This window comes from Crinia signifera, chromosome 4 (genome assembly GCF_055691185.1).
Source record: "Crinia signifera chromosome 4, ASM5569118v1, whole genome shotgun sequence".
Taxonomy (NCBI): domain Eukaryota; kingdom Metazoa; phylum Chordata; class Amphibia; order Anura; family Myobatrachidae; genus Crinia; species Crinia signifera.
Window position 1 is genome coordinate 318,055,573 of NC_139220.1, and position 25,262 is coordinate 318,080,834.

The 25,262-nt window shown below is 47.9% G+C and overlaps 1 protein-coding gene across 4 annotated transcripts in view; it reads left to right on the forward strand.

The window, feature by feature from the left end:
- Positions 1–25,262, forward strand: part of LOC146075909 (uncharacterized) — a 118,253-nt gene that overhangs the window by 86,476 nt on the left and 6,515 nt on the right. For 3 of the 4 annotated variants that reach the window (XM_083185597.1, XM_083185596.1, XM_083185595.1), the window contains exon 2: positions 8,010–10,833. In XM_083185597.1, the coding sequence (XP_083041723.1) occupies positions 8,181–9,899 (1,719 nt within the window). In that variant the 5' untranslated portion in view covers positions 8,010–8,180 and the 3' untranslated portion in view covers positions 9,900–10,833. The remainder of the gene's footprint in view (positions 1–8,009; positions 10,834–25,262) is intronic. The other variant, XM_083185598.1, reaches the window with a different exon arrangement.

Consider the following 25,262-nt stretch of genomic DNA (forward strand, 5'->3'; position numbering starts at 1 on the left):
GCTCGTGAACGTCCCAAGGTTAGCTGTGTCACCGGACTGGACGAATAAGAAAAGGGGATTTTTGTAAGAACTTTTCTCTGAGTCCAGACCGGTGACACAGCGATCCCTCCCCTACGCTCAGTAAGTCATGCCGTGCATGTGTGTCATGTTATGGTAAGATGATTGTGCATATAAGATGTTGGGCATTGTACTGAGTTGTGTATCCTAGTGTGTTTTTTAAGATTGAACTGGAGCATGCTGGGGATGCAGAAGGGGAGGAGCCTGCAGCCTGAGGAAAAGCTTCAGCTATAGGTGCCTTGGCTCCTGCGGACCCTCCTACATCCCAAGGTTAGCTGTGTCACCAGACTGGACTCAGAGAAAGGGGTTTGAACTGTAAGTTCTTCCAAAAATCCCCTTATTTTATTTCATATTATTTTCAAATATAATAAACATTGTTTATGACTGAAAAAAAATGCCAGGAATTCTGCTGTATGGAGGCGCTTCAGCTATGACAACATGGCACCTATGTTTGGGCCCACAGCCATGTAAACCTGTAGCAAAAAATGATATACATTTGTCCTAAACCAGCAGGTGTGGAACTACATGGCCCAGCATCACCAACCATTTCAATCTGTGACCATGACTTTTACCTAGGTTACCCTTGCTGGGATATGTAGTTCCACAGCAGCACTATTGTTATGCTAACATCACAAGAGAGCATTACAGTTATAAAACATTGCAATGGATGATGTACATTCAATGTGGGCACACTTATCAGCTCTGGGTGGCGTTGGTGGCCTATCTGTGCCTGCCACATGGAGCCCAGGAAGGACCTCTGGTGGGATGATATGAAGTGTGGGACACAGGTGTGGGGCTTCCTCCTCCAGTCCGGGCAGCCTCTTTCACCTCAGTGTCCATTTTGGTCTTTAGTTGCCTTTTAATATGATTACATCTTTTCTTCACATTTCTCACTGTGCGTTTGTGGCTGCTGACTGCATTCAAGGCCCCTGCAATGGAGTCCCACATGGCCCTCTTCCACTGTGCAGTGGTTTGGTGGTTATGTTTGCCTAGCAGCCGGTCATATACAGGGATCATAGCCCGGACTAGTGTGGCATTTTCCTCATATGAGAACCGCACCTTCTGGCCACTTTGGGTGCGTCCACTTTCTGCTTCCTCCTCCAGCTCCTCTGTGGCCATGTCCCCCTCCTCCTCCAGGGCAGTCTCACCCTCCTCCTCACCTCCATCTTCCTCCACCTCAGGCCAGTCGACCTCAGATGTGGCCCTGCAGCTCCTCCTCTGACTGTGTGGTGAACAGGTCCTGTGTTAGTGGATGGGATTGGGATGCAAGAGGGTCCTCCACCTCCTCCTGCTGTGGCATCTCCTCCGGTGTCTGGCCTGGCCCAGGCCTTGCTGTGGCCATGGTGCCTGCCAATATGGCCAATTTCTCATTGTATATGGGCCCATAATGTGTAAAAATTAATGCCCCCCCATTGTGAGCGTCACCCCACGATTGACGCCAACCCAAAGTGTGGCGAGCGTAGCGTGCCTGCGAGGGGCGGCGGTGCGCGTCCTCCGATCTTTTCATACCCTTACTATCCATGTCGGCGTGGATCTGAGAATATAAAGTGTGGCGAGCGCAGCGAGCCACCGAGCCCGAAGTGTGGCGAGCGCACGCGTATACCTGTGAAGTTATACGCGTCCCCTCGCGGGGCTCGCTGCGCTCGCCACACTTTATATTCTCAACTCCATGCCGACGTGGATAGCAGGGGTATGAAAAGGTCGGAGGACGCGTACCGCCGCCCCTCGCGGGCTCGCTGTGCTTGCCTTGCTTCTGGTTGGTGTCAATCGTGGGGTGCCGTTGAGGGGGAAAAAATTGGGGTCTGGGGACTATTTTACATTGAATCCAATGTAAAATAGGGACCCTATTCACATTTGAATCAATGTAAAAATCGGAAAAATCGCGTTGGTCGCATCGCATGCGATTTGGTCGCATGCGATGCGACCGACGCGATTTTTCCGACACAATCAACCCCGATCAAGATCGGGGTGGCCGTGCTAGGAAACAAGTACCTACACTTTTTTATTATTAATGAGCGCTTTGTGTCTATATTGTCACTATATTTTTGTATATGTTCATATTGTGAGTATAATTGGATGTTTACTCTTTTGATTACAGAAGATCTTTGCTGCACTTTCATTTAGTCTTAATTTTTTTTCAGAGTTGTGTAGGAGAGCAGTGTGTGCATGGTGAGTAGTGTAGGAGAGCAGTGTGTGCAGGGGGAGTAGTGTAGGAGAGCAGTGTGTGCAAAGCCAGTAGTGTAGGAGAGCAGTGTGTGCAAAGCTAGTAGTGTAGGGGAGCAATGTGTGCAAAGCCAGTAGTGTAGGGGAGCAGTGTGTGCATGGCAAGTAGTGTAGGGGAGCAGTGTGTGTGTGCTTAGGTGTAGTGTAGGAGAGCAGTGTGTGCATGGTGAGTAGTGTAGGAGAGCAGTGTATAGTTGGGAGTAGTGTAGGATAGCAGTGTGTGCAGGGTGAGTAGTGTAGAGGAGCAGTGTGTTATAAAGCCAGTAGTGTAGGGGAGCAGTGTGTGCATGGTGAGAAGTGTAGGGGAGCAGTGTGTGCATGGCAAGTAGTGTAGGGGAGCAGTGTGTGCTTGGGTGTAGTGTAGGAGAGCAGGGTGAGTAGTGTAGAGGAGCAGTGTGTGCATGGTGAGTATTGTAGGAGAGCAGTGTGTGCAGGACAAGTAGTTTAAGGGCTAGTTCACACTGTCCGGCACCTGCCGGACGGTGAAATCCCGCACGGCTTAACAGCCGTGCCGTCCCTGCAGTATGTAATGGACAGCTATGTGTCCATTCACACGGGACGGTCACGGCACGGCTGCCGGGTAGCAGCCGGATCTTACCACTGCTGTGTCCGGCTGCCATGCCATGGCCATCCCGTCCTCACAGGTCAGTGTGTGCTGAGGGCGATGGGGGCCTTTCACACACACTGGTCATTTGGTGTCCGGTTTTAGCTCTCCACCACCACCAAACTGACGTCACTTCAATTTCTACCCTCAAATTTACACAGCACTGGCTCACAGAGCCGGTGCATGTGAAATAGACAACTGTCAGGCAAAAAGCCGGACAAAGTGGGTGACATTCTATGCTATGCGCTAAATGCGCATGTTTAATTCGCACACCATATCGCCGCAAATCGCCTATTTTCAAATCAGCGCATCCAGAGCAGAGATGTTACTCCGTCGGCGTCTATATTCAGAATGATTTCTGGCAAATCAGGAGCCGACTTTCTCGGCTCCTGATTGACCGAGAAATCATTCTGTGCAGAGACGCCGAGGGAGTAACATCTCAGCGCCGGACCAAGTCCTTGAAGCCGGGTACCAGTCGGGAGCAGCGCTGTCACCGGAGGTCGCCGCCGGGGAGCAGGTGAGTTGGATTTTCCTCCTTAGGTACCCCTCTGGACTACCACGGATCCCGGATTCTTCACGCCAGGAGCCCCGGAACCCCAGGACCAGCCCCGGAACCAGGACCAAGGCCCCGGAACCGGACTCTTCTGCCCTGGAGCCCCGGAGGACGAATCCAGGATCCAGGGACCGACCTACGGGCTCAAGGTAGGTAAGTATCAGTGTGTTTTGTGTGTATTAAAGTTTTATTTCACAGGGTGTCAGTGTGATTTTGTGCACTATTTTTTACACTGCAGAACTACAAGTGCCAGCGGGCACTTTAATGCCCCGCATGCTGGGACTTGTGGTTCCCCAAGTCCCAGCATGCGGGGTAGGCTTGCTGGGACTGATAGTTCGCCAGTGTAAAACAATAGTTTACATTCTTTTTTTTACACAAAGCATCAGCTCCATGTCCACAGCCCAGGGGCATGGAGGACAGCCCCGGACTATCAGCATGGGCTGGTAAGTCCTGGAGGGGGGGGTCCCCACTTCCCCAGGACCCCTGCCCATGCTGACCAGCCAGGGGGTTAATGCTTTGGCCGGGGGGACTTGTATAAAAAGTCTCCCCCCGGCTGTGGCATTACCCTGCTGGCTGGTTGTGTCCGGTGCTGGTTCTTAAAATACGGGGGACCCCTAGTCACTTTGTCCCCCGTATTTTGGGAACCAGCGCCGGACCTTGAGTCTGGTGCTGGTTTCATAAAATCAAGGGGACCCCTATTTGTCGGGGACCCTGATTTTATGTCACCAGCACCGGCTCAGTGAGCCCGGGGCTGGTTACACTCGGGCGGGGGACCCCGCGCTCTTTTTTTTTATTATTTAACCATTTATTTTATTTTTTACAGCAGAACCCTGCACGGAACATTGCGATCTGTGCAGGGTTCTGCCTAATTCGCCTAACAGACCCAGGTCTGAAATAAGTGCGATAATTAGTCACTTAAATAATGCGATGTGCAAATGCGCATAGCATTAAATAAGCGACTTGTATACTTTTCTGTGCGCAAACATCTGGATGCGATAAAAATGCGAATTAATCTCGCATTTTTATTCACCAGACCTTTACGCACAAAATATGCGATTTCAGCCCCTGTGCGCATCCCATTAAATCGGCGATTTAATGGGAAAATGCGATAGCGCCATTTTGTGGTCTAATTACCGCAAAATCGCGCTAATCGCAGAGCATAGAATGTCACCCAGTGTGTCCGGCTTTTTGCCGTCCGGTCAAAACCGTAGTGTGTGAAACTAGCCTAAGGGAGCAGTGTGTCCTGGATGAGAAGTGTAGGATAGCAGGATGAGTAGTGTAGGAGAGCAGTGTGTGCAGGCCATGTAGTTTAAGATAACAGTTTGTGCCTGGTGAGTAGTGTAGGAGAGCAGTATGTGCATTGCAAGTAGTGTAGGAGAGCAGTGAGAGCGGTGTGTACTTGGGAGTAGTTTAGGAGAGCAGTGTGTGCTTGGGAGAAGTGTAAAAGAGCAGTGTGTGCAGAGAGAGCAGTATAGTAGAACAGTTTGTGCAGGGGGAGTAGTGTAGAGGAGCAGTGTGTGCTTGGGAGTAGTGTAGGAGAACAGTTTGTGCAGGGCGATTAGTGTAGGAGAGCAGTGTGCCCTTAGGAGTAGTGTAGGACAGCAGTGAGTTCAAGGCAAGTAGTGTAAGAGAGCAGTATGTGCATGGTGAGTAGCGTAGGAGAGCAGTATGTGCATGGTGAGTAGTGTAGGAGAGCAGTGTGTGCAGGGGGAGTAGTGTAGGAGAGCAGTTTGTGCATGGCATGTAGTATAGGAGAGCAGTGTTGGAGAACAGTGTGTGCACGGTGAGTGGTATAGGAGAGCAGTGTGTACAGAGAGAGTAGCGTAGGAGAACAGTTTGTGCAGGGGGAGTAGTGTAGGGGAGCTCTTTGTGCATGGTGAGTAGTGTAGGAGAGCAGTGAGTGCAGGGCGATTAGTGTAAGAGAGCAGTGAGTGCAGGGGGAGTAGTGAAGGAGAGCAGTGAGTGCAGGGGGAGTAGTGAAGGAGAGCAGTGTGTGCAGAGAGAGTAGTGTAGGAGAACAGTGTTTGCATGGCGAGTTGTGTAGGAGAGCAGTGTGTACATGGTGAGTAGTGTAGGAGAGCAGTGTGTGCATGGCGAGTAGTGTAAGAGCAGTGTTTACTTGCGAGTAGTGTAGGAGAGCAGTGAGTGCAGGGCTAGTTGTATAGGAGAGCAGTGAGTGCTTTGGAGTAGTGTAGGAGAGCAGTGAGTGCAGGGCGAGTAGTGTAGCAGAGCAGTGTGTGCAGGAGGAGTAGTGTAGGAGAGCAGTTTGTGCATGGCATGTAGTATAGGAGAGCAGTGTTGGAGACCAGTGTGTGCACGGTGAGTGGTATAGGAGAGCAGTGTGTACAGAGAGAGTAGCGTAGTGTGCCCTTAGGAGTAGTGTAGGACAGCAGTGAGTTCAAGGCAAGTAGTGTAAGAGAGCAGTATGTGCATGGTGAGTAGTGTAGAAGAGCAATATGTGCATGGTGAGTAGTGTAGGAGAGCAGTGTGTGCAGGGGAAGTAGTGTAGGAGAGCAGTTTGTGCATGGCATGTAGTATAGGAGAGCAGTGTTGGAGAACAGTGTGTGCACAGTGAGTGGTATAGGAGAGCAGTGTGTACAGAGAGAGTAGCGTAGGAGAACAGTTTGTGCAGGGGGAGTAGTGTAGGGGAGCTCTTTGTGCATGGTGAGTAGTGTAGGAGAGCAGTGAGTGCAGGGCGATTAGTGTAAGAGAGCAGTGAGTGCAGGGGGAGTAGTGAAGGAGAGCAGTGAGTGCAGGGGGAGTAGTGAAGGAGAGCAGTGTGTGCAGAGAGAGTAGTGTAGGAGAACAGTGTTAGCATGGCGAGTTGTGTAGGAGAGCAGTGCGTACATGGTGAGTAGTGTAGGAGAGCAGTGAGTGCAGGGCTAGTTGTATAGGAGAGCAGTGAGTGCTTTGTAGTAGTGTAGGAGAGCAGTGAGTGCAGGGCGAGTAGTGTAGCAGAGCAGTGTGTGCAGGAGGAGTAGAGTAGGAGAGCAGTGTGTGCATGGCGAGTAGTGTAATAGAGCAGTGTGTGCATGGCATGTAGTGTAGGAGAGCAGTATGTGCATGGTGAGTAGTGTAGGAGAGCAGTGTGTGCATGACGAGTAGTGTAGTAGAGCAATGTGTGCTAGGAAGTAGTGTAAGAGAGCATTGTTTGCCGAGAAGGTTGTTCAAATATAAATATGTGGACATATATGTTCATTCAGCAACTCTTAACTATATCCATGCTTATGTTACCTTATTCTCTGCAATGTCATTCAGGACATATCATTAATCATTGAAAAGTTATTAATATATTATATAGCTGTGCAAACTGCAGAATGCTACACTTGCTGAATGACTTATCATACAGAGTATAAGACCTTCCCTTTGCCTCTAACATAGGCAGGTGTGTGTCTCATGCAGCAGCCATTTTGTCTCATGATGGGTATTCAGAGTTGATGACTTTTGTGCAAATTCTTAATCCTATTGTTTACCAAACGACCGCGGACACGCAAGGCAACAAAGTGAGGAAAATAGCGAATGGGTCTAATTTGATTGACAGACCGCCACCATTTGTCAGTGGTACCTGTCCGGTTTCTTGTAGTGTCATGAATAATGCAGGCATGCCCAAATGTTTTCAGGGAGCGTCTGTGATATTAGCTCTGGCCTCCATCAGCCGGATTCTGTTGCTCAGATGTGGTAGAATCAGACTTGATGGTGAGTGAATGAGAGGAAAGACTCCCAGATACAGTCTCTCTCTCTCTCCTGATGTACAGGGCTAGCCCCGTATGTGTCCTGCACCAGACTCATGGCTCCCTGCTAGTTACACATGTCCTGCAGCAGTCAGCCCTCATCTGAGGTAAGACACTAGCGCTGCAGCCCCTGTCACTCCTCACAGATACAGTCTCTCTCCTGAAGTACAGGGCTAGCCCAGTATGTGTCCTGCTCTAGACTCATGGCTCCCTGCTAGTTACACATGTCCTGCAGCAGTCAGCCCTCATCTGAGGTAAGACACTAGTGCTGCAGCCCCTGTCACTCCTCACAGATACAGTCTCTCTCCCTCCTGATGTACAGGGCTAGCCCCGTATGTGATTGCTTTGTGTGTACACCATATAGCGATGGTGATACATGCACTGTCCATCCTGCTTATCCTACATTAGATGCACAGATTGCTCAGCACACATCACATGTGCATCGCTTGTGTGCCGCCATGTGTGCTGAGCGATCCATGCTTTATTGTTATGTAATTATTTATATAATTTTTTATGTTTCTATTATTTAAAAAAGAAATAGAGATCCAAAACACAAAACCTGGGAGGGTGGTTTTGGCAAAACCAATCCAGAGCCAAAGCACTAAACCCATAAAATGTCCGGGTGCACACTCCTAACTGGCATCTGCTGTAGTAAGGTAGCGAGATCTGTGCTGTGCATCTGACAGCAAATAGTCCCAGCCATTTGGCAGCATACACAAATATAAAACAATGGTCCACGACTGATATGTGTTCTATATAGAAATGTTCCTTACACAATATAACCCTGACATCACACTTGTACTACAGTATGTTGACCTTTTACATTTTAACTGTCTTACAGGACGATTGTACAACATCTTATATTTTGGGTCCAAATCCTGCTCAAGGGGACATTGTTCTCTGATCCAGCCAACTAAAGTCATCATTTCTTCTTACACCTGGACGATTAAAGTGACTTTATTTTGCGGATAGAAGAAACATTCAACAATTAATTTTTTTTATCTCGTACATAATGAACCTCACAGGAGAGAAACCACATGTGTGCTCTGAGTGTGACAAAGGCTTTACATGTAAATCACTGCTTCTCAGACATCAGAGGAGTCACACAGGAGAGAAACCATATGTGTGCTCTGAGTGTGACAAAGGCTTTACATATAAATCAGAGCTTGTCAGACATCACAGGAGTCACACAGGAGAGAAGCCATATAAATGTTCTGAATGCAGCAAATGTTTTTCCCTGAAGTCAGAGCTTGTCAGTCATCAGAGGAGTCACACAGGGGAGAAGCCATATAAATGTTCTGAGTGCAGCAAATGTTTTCCAAAGAAGTCAACGCTTGTCCGACATCAGAGGAGTCACACAGGGGAGAAGCCATATAAATGTTCTGAGTGCAGCAAATGTTTTCCCCAGAAGTCACAGCTTGTCCGACATCAGAGGATTCACACAGGAGAGAAACCATATAAATGTTCTGAATGCAGCAAATGTTTTCCCCAGAAGTCACAGCTTGTCATACATCTGAGGAGTCACACAGGAGAGAGGCCATATAAATGTCCTGAATGCAGCAAATGTTTTCCCCAGAAGTCACAGCTTGTCCTACATCTGAGGAGTCACACAGGAGAGAGGCCATATAAATGTCCTGAATGCAGCAAATGTTTTCCCCAGAAGTCACATCTTGTTCAACATCAGAGGAGTCACACAGGAGAGAAACCATATAAATGTTCTGAATGCAGGAAATGTTTTCTCCAGAAGTCACATCTTGTTCAACATCAGAGGAGTCACACAGGAGAGAAACCATATAAATGTTCTGAATGCAGCAAATGTTTTCCCCTGCAGTCACATCTTGTTCGACATCAGAGGAGTCACACAGGAGAGAAACCATATAAATGTTCTGAATGCAGCAAATGTTTTCCCTATAAGTCAAATCTTGTCCTACATCAGAGGAGTCACACAGGAGAGAAGCCATATAAATGTTCTGAATGCAGCAAATGTTTTCCCCAGAAGTCACAGCTTGTCCTACATCAGAAGAGTCACACAGGAGAGAAACCATATAAATGTTCAGAGTGTAGCAAATGTTTTTCCCATAATGCACATCTTGTTGTACATCAGAGGAGTCACACAGGAGAGAAGCCATATAAATGTTCTGAATGCAGCAAATGTTTTTCCATGAAGTCACATCTTGTCCAACATCAGAGGAATCACACAGGAGAGAAACCATATAAATGTTCTGAATGCAGCAAATGTTTTTCCATGAAGTCACATCTTGTCCGACATCAGAGGAGTCACACAGGAGAGAAACCATTTACATGTTCCGAGTGCAGCAAATGTTTTTCCCATAAGTCAGAGCTTGTCCTACATCAGAGGAGTCACACAGGAGAGAAACCATATAAATGTTCTGAATGCAGCAAATGTTTTTCCATGAAGTCACATCTTGTCCGACATCAGGTGAATCACACAGGAGAGAGACCATATAAATGTTCCGAGTGCAGCAAATGTTTTCCCCAGAAGTCAGAGCTTGTTGTACATCAGAGGAGTCACACAGGAGAGAAGCCATATAAATGTTCTGAATGCAGCAAATGTTTTCCCCAGAAGTCACAGCTTGTCCAACATCAGAGGATTCACACAGGAGAGAAACCATATAAATGTTCTGAATGCAGCAAATGTTTTCCCCAGAAGTCACAGCTTGTCCGACATCAGAGGAATCACACAGGAGAGAAACCATATAAATTTACTTAATGCACCAAATATTTTCCCATAGGCTACATCTTGTTATACATCAAATGAGAGAAATGACAAGGCTGAGTCACATAATTATGGCCACCTCCTACATGTGACAGCACCGTGTACACCGTGAAGTATACTACATAGCATGCACTGGCTTGGTGGGTATATAAGGTGTGTGAAAGGCCACTTGCAGACATCACTCATTGTATGATGTGCAAAATGTGATGTTTACCAACATTCAGGCCAAGGGTGTCAGTATTTGTGAACAGAGCAGATGGTGAATTGATCACGTGCTGCTGTGGTGACTGTTTATCATTACTGGACAAATGGGACCGCTGTGCTTAACTCATGTGGAAACTGATAATCACCATGTGCCATTGATGTATGAGGTGAATCTTGGTTACGAAGGTGCTTCAGGGCCTACAGACGCGCTACAGTGGAGCAGCTCACCCGCAAAATGAGCCATGTGGCTACCAGATGTAAAATGACAATTTAGTGAACACTTCTGCATTTCGGGCTCTGAAGCAAATGGATGGTCCCTGCACCTATGCAAGCAAAGATGCATTGTTAAAAAAATAATTATTTGCTCAGCAGTATTAGAATTAGACCCACGCTGATTGGGAAAGGGTTGCCTTCTATGGTCAGTCATGATTTCTGCCTCCACCCACTCACTTTGACCCGATGTCTGTCGCTTCCCGCATCACTAAAAGAGACAGTCGGGCAGAGCATTGGGAAACCTGGCAGAGTCAGAGCAGTTACATCCATCCGCGCTGTGGCTATTTCAAATGATGCGCCGGTTAAGGACTAGAAAGCCAAATGGAGCTTGCGGCCTGGCAACCTAACAGGAGACACCACTGCCTGATTGGCTGCCAGGCCACGGACTCCAATTTGTTCAAGCAAGAAACACCTGGCATTGAGCAAGTAAACCCTACCAATGAGCAAGTAGGTAAGCTGCACTTATGTGGTATAATATGTAATGAGCATTACTGTGTGTGGCATATTGTGTTATGGGCATTATGATGTGTGGAATAATGTGTAATGGGCATTACGGTCTGCATAATCCCCTGTCCCACAAATCCATGCCCTAAATGTTTGCTGCGAGTCTTTGGTGTGCACTGTTCCATTTTTTTAGAGGTGTTGGATTGTTTTGCAATGTGGGGCATAAGTTGAATTAGGGATGGTATTATGTGGCCCACATTATTCTATTTATAGGTGTGTGGGATAGGCCATAAAATTATAGCTTTCAGGGAGACGCCAAACACTTCAGCACCCACCGTGGCTTTGACATATGGGGGGGGGGGGGGGTGGAGAGAGGTGAGGGATAGAGGTGGGTGAAGAAAGTTCCACCACCTCTGCAGGACCTCTTCAAGGACTGGGTTTATATAAATTAGTCCTGTTAGAGTCAGGAGTGGTCTTAGGGGCACTTTCTTCCTGGGACAGGTTCTCTATTAGGAACTAGAGCTGCAGTAAAACTACAAACAGTGGTGATGGGGCTGCTGGTAGTGAGCTCTGTAATATACAGCTGTCCTGCTGGTGCCGGTACTGAGCTCTGTAATATACAGCTGTTCTGCTGGTGCCGGTACTGAGCTCTGCAATATACACAATGGGCAATATTAGGCGCTGTATCTTCCTGTTTCTTTCTTTTCGCAGTATATTAAATCTCTGCGTCCTGATGTTCAGGATAGGACACTGTCAACTGACCTGTAATCAGTGCCCTATATGCACATCAGGGTTTCTTTGATTTTCACAAGATATCTGCAGGCCATCAATTCCACACTCCCACACTCTGACTACTAATAGGATAGAACTCACCAAGGGTCAAAGCCCTATGTTCATCAAAAGGTTTCTTGAAAAAGGGCTAGTAATAGCCTGAAGCGCGTTGGTGGGAGGAGGTGGATCACCTGGAGTGCTTCTGCAAAGTTTTGCTGTTTGTCATCTTCGGCTGTGGGAAACTCTCTATCCGGATAGGAGAGCAACCCATTTAAACTTGCAAAGAGCCAGGCGTATCCCCCCATTTTTGGACTTTTTAGCGTATTTTATTGGAGTGTTGGTGCATGCAATAAAGTGTATAACTTTACCAACTGGATTGGACATCGGTGATTCCTGGGGTGCACGGAACCTGTTCCAAAAGAAACCTTTTGATGAACATAGGGCTTTGACCCTTGGTGAGTTCTATCCTATTAGTAGTCAGAGTGTGGGAGTGTGGAATTGATGGCCTGCAGATATCTTGTGAAAATCAAAGAAACCCTGATGTGCATATAGGGCACTGATTACAGGTCAGTTGACAGTGTCCTATCCTGAACATCAGGACGCAGAGATTGAATATACTGCGAAAAGAAAGAAACCGGAAGATACAGCGCCTAAGATTGCCCATTGTGTTTGCTATATTTTGTTCAAGATCTCAGGAGTCTTGGGGTGAATCTGGGGCTGCAGTATCTGGAGCGCGGTCATTATTCTATAATTTTGTTACTCTGCAATATACATCTGTTCTGCTGCTGCTGGTACTGGGCTCTGTAATATACAGCTGTACTGCTGGTGCCAGTACTGAGCTATGTAATATACAGCTGTCGGTACTTGTTTCCTATCTGGGCGCCCAGGTTTTCTACGTACGGCACCGTAATGAAATCTGATCGCATCGCATCGTACACATACACGATATTGAACGATGCGATGCGATGCGATTTGATTTCCCATAGGAAACAATGTGAAATGGCTCAATTTAGCCAAATTATCATAGGAACAATAGTAAATGGGCCAAAAACACCCCTGAACATTGAAATGTCCCCCCAAAAGTAGTTGACGCCACCCCGCCATCAACGTGAACCCGAAGCGTGGCGAGCGCCGGCGGTACGCGTCCTCCGAACTTTTCATGCCCTACTATCCACTAGGGCGTGGAGTGAGAATAGAATAGTGTGGCGAGCGCAGCGAGCCCCGCGAGGGGACGCGGATACCTTCACAGTTATACGCGTCCCCTCGCGGGCTTCCCAGGTGTCCATGGCGACGCGGACACCTGGGAAGCCCGCGAAGGGACGCGTTTACCTGTGAAGGTATCCGCGTCCCCTCGCGGGGCTCGCTGCGCTCGCCACGCTTCGGGCTCGGTGGCTCGCTGCGCTCGCCACACTATTCTATTCTCACTCCACGCCCTAGTGGATAGTAGGGCATGAAAAGGTCGGAGGACGCGTACCGCCGCCCCTCGCGGGCTCGCTGCGCTCGCCACGCTTCGGGTTCACGTTGATGGCGGGGTGGCGTCAACTACTTTTGGGGGGACATTCCACTGCTCTGTGGGTTTTTTGGGGGTTTCTGGCCCATTTACCATTCTTCCCTATGCTGATTTGGGTAAATTGATCCATTTAACATTGTTTCCTAGTGGAAATCAAATCGGATCGCATCGCATCGTTCAATATCGTGTATGTGTACGATGAGATGCGATCAGATTTCTCTACGGAGAATAGCATGGTGCGCAATTAACTTAGCAGGCGCCCAGATAGGAAACAAGTACCCAGCTGTCCTGCTGGTGCCGGTACTGAGCTCTATAATATACAGCTGTACTGCTGGTGCCAGTACTGAGCTCTGTAATATACAGCTGTCCTGCTGGTGCCGGTACTGAGCTCTATAATATACAGCTGTACTGCTGGTGCCGGTACTGGTAGCGGTATTGAGCTCTGTAATATACAGCTCTTCTGCTGGTGATGGTACTGAGCCCTGTAATATACAGCTGTTCTGCTTGTGCCAGTACTGAGCTTGGTAATATACAGCTGTTCTGCTGCTGGAACTGGTGCCAGTATGAAGCTCCATATTATACAGCTGTTCTGCTCGTACCTGTACTGAGCTCTGTAATATACAGCTGTTCTGCTGGTGCCTCTACTGAGCTCTGTAATATATATAGCTGTACTGCTGGTTCCGGTACTGAGCTCTGTAATGTACAGCTGTTCTGCGGGTGCGGTACTGAGCTCTGTAATATACAGCTGTTCTGCTGGTGGGTGCCGGTACTGAGCTCTTATAATATACAGCTGTTCTGCTCACGCTGGTACTAATCTGTGTAATATACATCTGTTCTGGTGATGTCGGTACTGAGCTGTGTAATATACAGCTGTTCTGCTGGTGCCGGTACTTAGCTCTATAATATACAGCTGGTCTGCTGGTGGCAGTACTGAGCTCTGTAATATACAGCTGTTCTGCTGGTGCCGGTACTAAACTCTCTAATATACAGCTGTTCTGCTGGTGCTGGTGCTGGTACTGAGCGCTGTAATATACAGCTGTTCTGCTGGTGCCGGTTCTGAGCTCTGTAATATACAGCTGTACTGATGATGCTGGTACTGAGCTCTGTAATATACAGCTGTTATGCTGGTGCTGGTACTGAGCTCTGTAATATACAGCTGTTCTACTGATGCCGGTACTGAGCTCTGTAATATACAGCTGTACTGCTGGTGCCAGTACTGAGCTCTTTAATATACAGCTGTTCTACTGGTGCCGGTACTGAGCTGTGTAATATACAGCTGTTCTGTTGGTGCCAGTAATGAGCCCTGTGATATACAGCTGTTCTGCTGGTGCCAGTACTGAGCTCTGTAATATACAGCTGTTCTGCTGGTGCCAATACAATGCTCTGTAATATACAGCTGTTCTGCTGGTGCCGGTACTGAGCTCTGTAATATACAGCTGTTCTGCTGGTGCCGGTACTGAGCTCTGTAATATTCAGCTGTTCTGCTGGTGCCAGTACTGAGCTCTGTAATATACAGCTGTTCTGCTGGTACTGAGCTCTGCAATATACAGCTGGTCTGCTTGTGCCAGTACTGAGCTCTGCAATATACATCTGTTCTGCTGGTGCCGGTACTGAGCTCTGTAATATACAGCTGTTGCTTTACTGAGCTCTGTAACATACTGCAGAGGCGGGTTGTGGGTACTGTTGTCCAGGGCCCTGGGCTTTGGAAGGTCCAGCAAACACCCCCCCACCCTCCTCAACTCTCTCTGCTGTGCTGCCTATTTTTTCAATGCAGAATGCCAGCCGCCAGTTAAAATGCTACACTGGCTTTTGAGCGACTCAGAGCTTGTTTACCATTAGCCCAGTAATGGGGAACCTTTGGCCCTCCAGCTGTTGTTGAACTACACATCCCAGCATGCCCTTCTACTCTTTTGCTATTTGGTAATGCTAAAACTGTTACAGGGCATGCTGGGTTCAACAACATCTGGAGTGCCGAAGGTTCCCCATCTCTGCGTTAGCCAATCAGAGCAGCTGCCGGTACACAAGCTCTTTTCTCTTTCAATGGTCCTGGTGACACAGCTCAACACTGGGATGTAGGAGGGTCCGAAGGAGCCATGCACCTATCCTAAAGCTTTAGAGGGTAGGCTCCTCCCCTACTGCATCCCGGACTCTTCAGTTCGTGTTAGGTGCCCACTGGAGTGGGTGCTATTCTAAAGGGCTGCGGGAGCAGCCGAAGAATTAGAGTAGTTAGGGTTTTTTATTATTTTATTAACTTTTCACTCTAGCTAGGTAGGCACAGTGTGAGGATTCTCATTAGTGAATCCCCACACTGCTAGCGCAGCAGGAGCTGACAGAAGCGCGTCCTGTCAGCTCGCTGTGCACAGGGGAGACGCTGTCTGGCCTCCCTGTGCAGCGCTTACAGCTTCTTTTAAGAAGCTGCCTGGGCTCCGGAGCGCTCTGAAACCGGCTTCACGCTAAGTGGGGATCATGGGGGACAGGCGCTCCATGATGGCGGCGGCCATTTTCTGCGGAGCTTACACACTGAGCTCCTATTATGAGAGGACAGCAGTGTGTTACAGGCATGTTCCAAGTGGTCCCCAGCCGAGGGGGAGATACTGGAACTAGGAGATCCTACTAAGGGAGCGGCTGTCTGGGGGTGGTTGGCGCCAAAAGTCACGGACCCCGCAGCAGCAGGGACTTGGTCTCTTCCCTCACTCTGTTTTGGCGCCATTCGGAACGCTTGCAGCGGAGCTGAGCTGGCTGACAGATCCTGACAGAGTGTTTGGATTTCCTGGGCATCATTTCCCCGCATCTGAAACCGACAGACAGATAAGTGGCTGGGTGCATTGACTCTGTATAAACGCTGTTGTACATTGAATGCACTGTGTGGTTACTTTACATCATGTCTGAGCAACAAGCTGTGGTTTTGGGGGAGGGAGCCCTTAATGCATTGAGCGCTTGTAATGTATGTACACAAAAATTTGTACTTAAGCAGATGGCCAAGGGGGGTTTGTGTATTGCTTGCGCTGCTGTGAGACCCATGGGGAGTGAACCCCAGAGGGTAGAGCAAATTGAACCCGCGTGGGCTAGTGCCCTGGGCAGGTCTGTTAACGCTTTAGTGCAATTGCTGGACAGAGTGATGTCTTGGTAGATTCTAAGAGACCTATGCCATCATCTCAGCAGTCCTCTGGCTCCTTGCCTCTGACCCAGGCAGACCCTGCTTTCCTACAGGTGATGCAGGATACTGCAAAGGGGATCAACAGGTTTAGTGACTTGCTAGACAAGATTGATGTTGATGCTGTGGGGACCCCTAAAAGGTCTTACTCGGTGCCTTTAATGGTGGATGAAGAGGAGGGAGCATATGCAGACATTCCCTGGGAGCAGGGTGATGATTCTGAAGATTCCTCAGCCGCAGGGGTGGAGGATTTGATTACTGCTGTTAAACAGGCTTTAAAATTGTCTGTGGAGGATAAGACTCCTGCTAAAGGTGTATTTAAACGGCAGCGTAAGGAAGCTGTTACCTTCCCTTCAGATGAAGGTTTACAGGATTTGTTGGAAGGGGCTTGGAAAGCGCCCGATAAAAGGCTGCAGATGCCTAAGAGATTCTTAAGTCTGTACCTGAGTCTCATGCGGAGCTTTGGGAAAAAGTTCCAGTGGTTGATGCTTCTGTGGCACGTACTGTATTACCAGTGCAAGGGGGGGGCAGCTTTTAAGGATCCTGTGGACAAAAAGCTGGAGGGTAACCTCAAAGCTATATTTGAAGGGGTGGGATACACCCTACGTCCCCTGATTGCTTCAGCCTGGGTCTCTAAGGCCATGATTGAGTGGGCAAATGATTTGTGCACGATTTTACATGCTGACCCTTGTGTGTTGCTGCTGGCGGAGAAGCTTAAAGCAGCCACAGAGTATGTGCTAGAAGCTGAGGAGGAGGCTCTCAAAATAGCTACTAGAGTTTCCACAGTGTCTATCAATGCCAGGAGAGTGCTCTGGCTTAAGGCTTGGGAGGCAGATAATGAGTCTAAGAAGGCCTTAGAAGCATTAGCTTTTAAAGGAAAGCTGTTATTTGGCTCTGAGCTGGAAGAGATTATTAAGCAGTCCACAGGTGGCAAGAGTACGTTCCTGCCTGCCCCCGCAGCCAAGCAGACGTCAAGATTTTCTGCTTTTAGGCCGTCCTTTCAGCCCTCCCCTAGAGGAGGTGCGTCCTTTCGAGGACAGTCATTTAGGGGAAAGTTTCAGTCCTCCAGGGGTAAAGCCCCAAAGTCAAAATTTGGTTCCTTTCATAAGAAACCTAACACCAAAGGAGAGGACAAACCCTCCGCATGACTGCCAGGGGATTTGCCCGGCGGTGGTCAGGGTGGAGGGGCGTCTGTCACAGTTCAGGGACGCATGGACATTGCTAGACCAGGATTCCTGGGTATTAGACATTATAGCCCAGGGTGGGGGGGGTGGTGCAAATATGAGTGGGCAGGGCCAACCCGTATTGCACAGTTATTCTGGCGCTGTTGAAAAAAGTATTAAATATGGTACATACAAGCTAATGTGTATTCACCATATATATATGGTTTAATGTTACTAATCCACTGCTGCTGCAGATGGTTTTATATGAGTTCACTAGAGCTCATATGAAGATGCAAGACAGAAAAAATGGGGTTTTAAAACCACTTTGCGCTGCTAGTGGATATATTGTGTAGAAATACCACCGGACAGAATGATACTGGACACACTGTTCAATATATGAATTGTTTATAGAAAAAATATATCAGAAATACATAAAATACACCAACAATTTGTACAATAATATACAGTAATAAAAATACCTATATGGCCATATATGGGTCACGTTTGCAAACTTTAAAAATGAAAACTCCAGAAAAAAGTCTCCGCCCCTTGAGACGAAACGCGCCAACGTCACTGGTCACGTCACGTCTGCAAACCTCCGTGATTCCCTTCCCCATCGCCTACTACACGAGCTGGTCTGCCGCGGTCTGTGAAAACATCTGATCCACCGTCATCTGGCAGCAGCGAGTGACTTCAAGTTAGCGGTCGAGGTCTTCCTCCCGCCATTCGGCTCCTACTCCAGCCGCTCACACCGTGATACCTCCGTCAGTCATTGGACTCCGGGTAGAGCTCCACCAACCTTATAGCTCCCCACTCCATCTCGACATTGTGGCCGGGTTGAGCCTGCAACCATCGGAAGCTCCCCGCCATATACACCCCCTTAATTCCATCTACGGAGGGTGAGATATTCATTACCTGCTATCAGTGTCATTTATGACATCATACTTATTCATACTAACCCGCTATTTGAGCTTTATCTGACTGAGCTACATCTGACTGTGCTGCTGGCTTATTTGCCTCAATCCCTTTCCACCCCTCTCCCTCCCCCTCCTGCTTATGCATTCAACTGCCACCAATGACTGCAACTAATCCTTAATATCAATGTACTCCGGAGTTTTCATTTTTAAAGTTTGCAAACGTGACCCATATATGGCCATATAGGTATTTTTATTACTGTATATTATTGTACAAATTGTTGGTGTATTTTATGTATTTCTGATATATTTTTTTCTATAAACAATTCATATATTGAACAGTGTGTCCAGTATCATTCTGTCCGGTGGTATTTCTACACAATATATCCACTAGCAGCGCAAAGTGGTTTTAAAACCCCATTTTTTCCATTATAGCCCAGGGTTACAGAATTCCCTTCAAAGGTCTTCCTCCGAGAAGATGTATTCCCACAACACTACCAAAGGAGGCTCGGCTCCGTATAGCCCTCTTGGGAGCGGCTCACTCTCTGTTAGAGAAGGGGGTGGTTATCCCGGTTCCCAGAGCGGAGTGGAAAAGAGGCTTTTATTCCACTCTTGTGCCCAAACCAGACGGGTCTTTCAGACCAATTCTGAATTTAAAGTCTCTGAATGTCCATTTGTGGGTAGACCATTTCAAAATGGAGTCTCAACGGTCAGTGCTACTAAGCCTGGACCAGGGAGAATTTTTGGCGTCCATGGATGTCCAGGACGCGTTCCTTCATGTCCCTATACACCCAGAACATCAGGCTCTGTTGAGGTTTGCGATAGGAGACCTGCACTTGCAATTCCAGGCGTTGCCCTTTGGACTGGCCACAGCACCAAGGGTATTCACCAAAATAATGTCTGTAATGGTGGCTGTGCTTCGGCTGAGGGGAATCATGGTGATACCATATTTGGACGACCTGCTGTTCAAAGCGGAGTCAGCAGACATGTTGCAGAGTCATTTGGCAGAAGCCATCAGTTTTTTGCAGGCTCACGGCTGGCTTTTAAACTTGCAAATGTCTCAGTTGGTGCCGTCACAGAGACTCCAATTCCTGGCAGTGGTTCTGGATACCCACTTACATCGGGTATTTTTACCAGAGGCAAAGGCCAGGGATCTGGCTGCCTTGGTCCAGGAGATTCTCGGCTCTCGGAGCACATCAGTATGAAGGTGCCTCAAGTTGCTGGGGAAGATGGTGGCGTCTTTCGAGACGTTGCAGTTTGCCAGGTTCCACTCTCGGGTGTTCCAGTGGAACATTTTGACGACTTGGTCAGGAAACACGCAGACCATGAAGTCAGAACAGATAGTGCTGTCTTCGGAAACTCGATCCTCCCTGAAATGGTGGACAGAGGTGGATTCCCTTCAGTGGGGTCGGTCCCTGCAGTCCTGGAGCTGACTGGTAGTCACTACCAACGCCAGTCTCAGGGGCTGGGGGGCAGTAGTCTTGGACTTGCGTCTGCAGGGCTTGTGGACTCCAGAGGAGTCTGCCTTACCGATCAGCATCTTGGAACTGAGAGCTGTGTGGAAAGTGATTTCTCTGGCGGGAGACAGGTTACAGAGGCTCCCTTTAAGGATTTAGGATGACAACCCCACAGCTGTGGCGTATCTGAATCACCAGGGAGGCACACGCAGCAAACTGGTTATGTGGGAGGGGTCCAGAATCCTCTTGTGGGCGGAACAGAATGTTCCAGCATTATCAGCTATATTCATACCAGGAGTGGAGAATATAGAGGCCGACTTCCTGAGCAGGGAGGAGCTGATGGAAGGGGAATGGAGCCTGAACTCACAGGTGTTTCACCAGATTACACGGAGGTGGGGAACCCCGGATGTGGACCTGATGGCATCCAGGTTCAACCATCAGGTACCCAGGTTTTATGCCAGAACGAGGGACCCACTGGCAGAAGCAGTGGATGCCATGACTATCTCCTGGGAGGGGAATCTCCTTTATGTCTTTCCACCATTTCCAATGCTGGCAAGGGTGTTGAAAAAGATACAGGCCCAGGCAAGCCCAGTGATCTTAGTGGCCCCAGATTGGCCAAGGAGGTCCTGGTACTCGAGGCTTCAGAGATTGTCTGTGGACTCGTGGCGTCTACCTCTGAGGTCAGACCTGCTAAAACAAGGACCGTTCAACCATCTGGATTCAGCTCGATTAATTTTGACGGCCTGGCTGTTGAAACCGCCATTTTGAGGAATAAAGGATTCTCAGAGGCGGTGGTTAACACAATGATAAAAGCCAGAAAGTCAGTGTCTTCAGCGAATTATTATAGGGTCTGGAAGACCTATATTCGATGGTGTGAAAGACAGAAGTCACACACATCACGCTTTAGATTGGCAAAAATGTTGGAATTTTTGCAGGATGGCTTTTCCTCCGGGTTAAGCCTTCAATCACTAAAAGTACAGATCTCGGCCTTGTCTATTTACTTCCAAAGAAGGATTGCATTATTACCGGAAAAACAGACCTTCCTGCAGGGGGTGTCTCGGTTGAAACCTCCCTACAAACAACCAGTAGCACCATGGGATTTATCTCTGGTGTTGGAGTGCCTTCAAAAGGCGCCTTTTGAACCATTAAGGTCGGCTGACCTTAAATTCCTTACGTGGAAACTGGTATTTTTGTTGGCAGTGGCGTCAGCAAAGAGAGTATCGGAGTTGGGAGCATTATCATGCAAGTCTCCCTTCCTTATATTTCACGATGATAGGGCTGTCCTTCGGACGGTACCCCAATTTTTACCGAAAGTAGTCTCTGCTTTCCATCTAAATCAGGAGATAGTTCTGCCTGTGTTCCAACCCCCAGAGGGTTCGAGGAAAAGGGACAGATTGAGAAATTTGGATGTTGTGCGCGCCTTGCGCATTTATGTGGACAGAGTTAAGAGTGTCAGAAAGACTGATACTTTGCTAGTTTTGTATGACATACACAAAATTGGTTGGCCTGCTTCTAAGCAGACCATTGCTAGGTGGTTGCGCTCTGTTATAGCGTTTGCATATACTAAAGTTGGTAGGCCTGTACCGGCCAGGATTAATGCGCATACCACCAGGTTGGTTGCCACCTCTTGGGCGGTTCGACATGGGGCAACAGCTGAGCAGGTTTGCAGGGCTGCAACTTGGTCATCTGTTCATACCTTTGCCAAATTCTATAGGTTTCATGAGTTCGCGTCGGAGGACGCATCATTCGGGCGAGCAGTAATGAGAGCTGCAGACCTGAGCGTACTCACCCAAAGGACCGGCTCTGGAACGTCCCAGTGTTGAGCTGTGTCACCAGGACCATTGAAAGAGAAAAAGGGATTTTTGTAAGAACTTACCGTTCGAATCCCTTTCTCTGATAATGGTCCTGGTGACACAGCGATCCCTCCCTTACGCTCAGTAAGTATGCCAGGTTCATGATGTTTCATGTTATATGGTTAAAAGTTATTTTTGGAAAATGTGCATATAATATGTGCAGGCGTTTGTATTGAGTTAATGTATTCCAGTGGCTTTGAAAGATTGAACTGAAGTCCGGGATGCAGTAGGGGAGGAGCCTAACCTCTAAAGCTTTAGGATAGGTGCCTGGCTCCTTCGGACCCTCCTACATCCCAGTGTTGAGCTGTGTCACCAGGACCATATCAGAGAAAGGGATTCGAACGGTAAGTTCTTACAAAAATCCCTTTATTGGCTCACCAGCCGGTGCGGCATTTTAATTGGCCATGGCATCAGCCAACCGGTAACAAACACCTGTGGTGGAGGGAAGGTGCAGCATGGCCCTCCTGGGCTCCTGGGATATGATAGTAATAGACTGTGCTGGACACTCTGGTCCTCATTCTGATACTTTCGGTCCCATATGCATTTGCACGGGGGACAGATGGTTGTGCTCTGTGCAGGGCTTCTGTACCGTGATGCTCACACAGAGGCGGGTGTGGTGGCAGCACTCCGACATGAGAAGGCCCAGTGTTCGTTCCCTTACAAATGCTGGGCATTCCCACTGACTTATATTTGTGAGTCCTGGAGAAATCATTCAATGGTCAGGTCCATCAAAGGATTTCTCCAGCAGTGGGCACATGTGAGGGGAGGTGTGTTCATAACACATCCCCTTGCATAGTTGTGAGGGGATACGGCGGTGCGGCACAGCAACTGCTCGGTAAGCTGTGAGCTTCGTATCTTACCGAGCAGATCAGAATGAGGCCTCTGTTTTTTAGTTGCAATACCGAACGCACATCGGAATCGCAAGCCTTCGTAACACTGGGTGATTTTGGCTAACCTTCCTTACAATTTTGGCTATGGCCCTTATTCAGATCTGATCGCAGTACAAATTTGTTCTCAAAATGGGCAAAACCACATGCACTGCTGGTGGGGCAGATGTAACATGTGCAGAGAGAGTTCAATTTGGGTAGGGTGTGTTGAAACTGAAATCTAAATTGCAGTGTAAAAATAATGGAGCCTGCACAGAAACAAAATAACTCACATAAATCTAACTCTCTGCCATGTTACATCTGCCCCACCTGCAGTGCACATGGCTTTGCCCATATTGAGAACAAATTTGTACTGCGATCAGATCTGAATAAGGGAGTGAAGAAAGTATATGTGACTGAAGGTTTGCGCTTTAGCAGCTTTGAATGATCAGGGGACTCAACGGACACCTGCAGCCCCAAGCGAAATGGAAAAAAGGGGTTATGAGTCACCCGAAAGTTCAAAGCGCCATAATAAACAAAATGGTGAAAATATGAAAAAATGTGCTCAAAATGGAGGAAAAGTACTTCCCCTTCTAGATATCCATATCCTCCAGGGTATAAATGAGTCCAGAACACAGATTTTTAAGGAAGATGGACCCAATTTTGGGACCAGCACTCCCTGAGAAACCAATACACATTTAGAGCAAAATATGTTTATTGAAAGTTAATTAAGCATAGTAAACAAAGTTGCGGTACAGCAAGATGATACCATCAACAACATCATGTAATGTAACAGAGTGTCGCAGGAGAGGGGACATATAGAAACGAAGGGGGAGAAAGGGAATTAGTGAGTGAAGGTAAGGGTTAGATAGGAGGGGGGGGGGGGGGCAGATCCGATACATATCAGCAAGTACAATTAAATCACATACAGAGAAGATAATATACATATATTTTGTTTTGGGTGTAGATGTGCCAGAACCTGGGGACATAGTAACTTAAACAGAGTATAGCTAAGGCAGTGTGGAGGGGATAGACTCTAGTGCCGTCCCGTATGAGGGAGAGTCTTTAAAGGTTAGCCACATAGCCCTGGTATCTCTGAAGGAGTCGTATTCATCTGCAGCAGAAGACACGATAATCTCCATATACATATCTATTCTATGGAACCACTCTTTGGTTGTTGGGGGAGAGGAGGATCTCCAACGTACCGGAATAACTGCCTTTGCTGCGTTGTTTAAACGGCATAAAAGGGATTTTTTATATCTTGGGATAGAACCAGACGAATAGTGGAACAGCCAGAACAGGGGGCTTGAAGGAACCGCTTCACCCAGTATCTTTGTGGACATAGAGATTACACTGTTCCAGTACGGTTGTATTGAGGGACAGTCCCACCAAATATGGAGGGGGTTTCCGGGGCCCAAGGAACAGCGCCAACAAATATTGGGTATACCTAGTCCCATCTTAGATATAGTATCTGGACATCTGTACCACCGCGACAGTAATTTATATTGTGTTTCTACTACCAGTATGCTGGGGGAACAAGCGTGGGAAAGTTGGAGGATTTTTTCCCATTTGGCATCTGTTAGGTCAGTCTTCAGGTCCTCATTCCACCTTTTAGAGTAGCAGGGGAGATCATGACTAGCGTCTTCTAAGAGGAGGTTATAGATCTTGGATATAGGGCGGGAAGGTGTCTCTGCAGACGAGCACAAGTGTTCAAAGGGAGTTAAAGTGGGGGACCGAGAGGCAATGGGATCTAATGACGACATAAAATGGCGGGCTTGTAGGTAACGCCAAAAATCACTTGCCGGTAAATTCCATTTTCTGCGCAAGTCCTCAAAAGAAATCACCCCCCCTCCACTCACCAGCTGTCCCATGCGGAAAAGACCTGCTCTAAACCACGGCCTAAATGTATTAGGCTCTAAACTCGGGGGGAAGAGTTTATCATATAGGAAAGCCATGTAAGGGGATGAGAGTGAGGAGATAGACGGAGAATTACGAACTGCCTTCCAGCATGTCAGGGTTGGGCCTATAGTGGGGTGAGATGAGCTGGGGAGGTGAAGGAGCCATGGGATAACATTAATGGGGAAGGGTAATGAGTGGTTTTCTATTTGAACCCATTGTTTAACGGTGTGCAATCTGGACCAATCTAGTATTCTACTCAGCATGCAGGCCTGGTAGTACCCACGGACATTTGGAAGACGGACACCGCCTGCCTTTTTCTGTCTCTGTAATAGGGATAATTTCAATCGGGGTCTCTTACCACCCCATATAAAGTCTCTAATCGAGGTCTGAACATCTCTGAACCATTTGGGGGGATTTTAATTGGCAGGGTCTGGAGAAGATAGAGAATTTTAGGGAGGGAGTTCATTTTAATTATGCCTATTCTGCCGAACCAGGAAAACGGTTTTGATTTCCAGGCCTGAAGATCTGATCGTAGTTTGATAAGGAGGGGCGTGAAATTGAGGTCAAATATTCTCGAGAGGTCGCTGGAGAGAGTAACCCCTAAATATTTAAGATGAGAAGTATGCCAGGCAAAGGGGAATGCGGACTTGAGTCCTAGCATAACAGCAGGTGGGGCAGAGATGTTCAAGGCCACCGATTTACTAAAGTTTATTTTGAAGTTGGATAGGTCGCTAAAGGATCTAAACTCTTCCATCAGGCTGGGGAGGGAGATTACAGGGTTCGTAATTGTGGCAAGAAGATCGTCCGCGAACAATGCAAGTTTATATTCGTGCCCAGAGAGAGAGATCC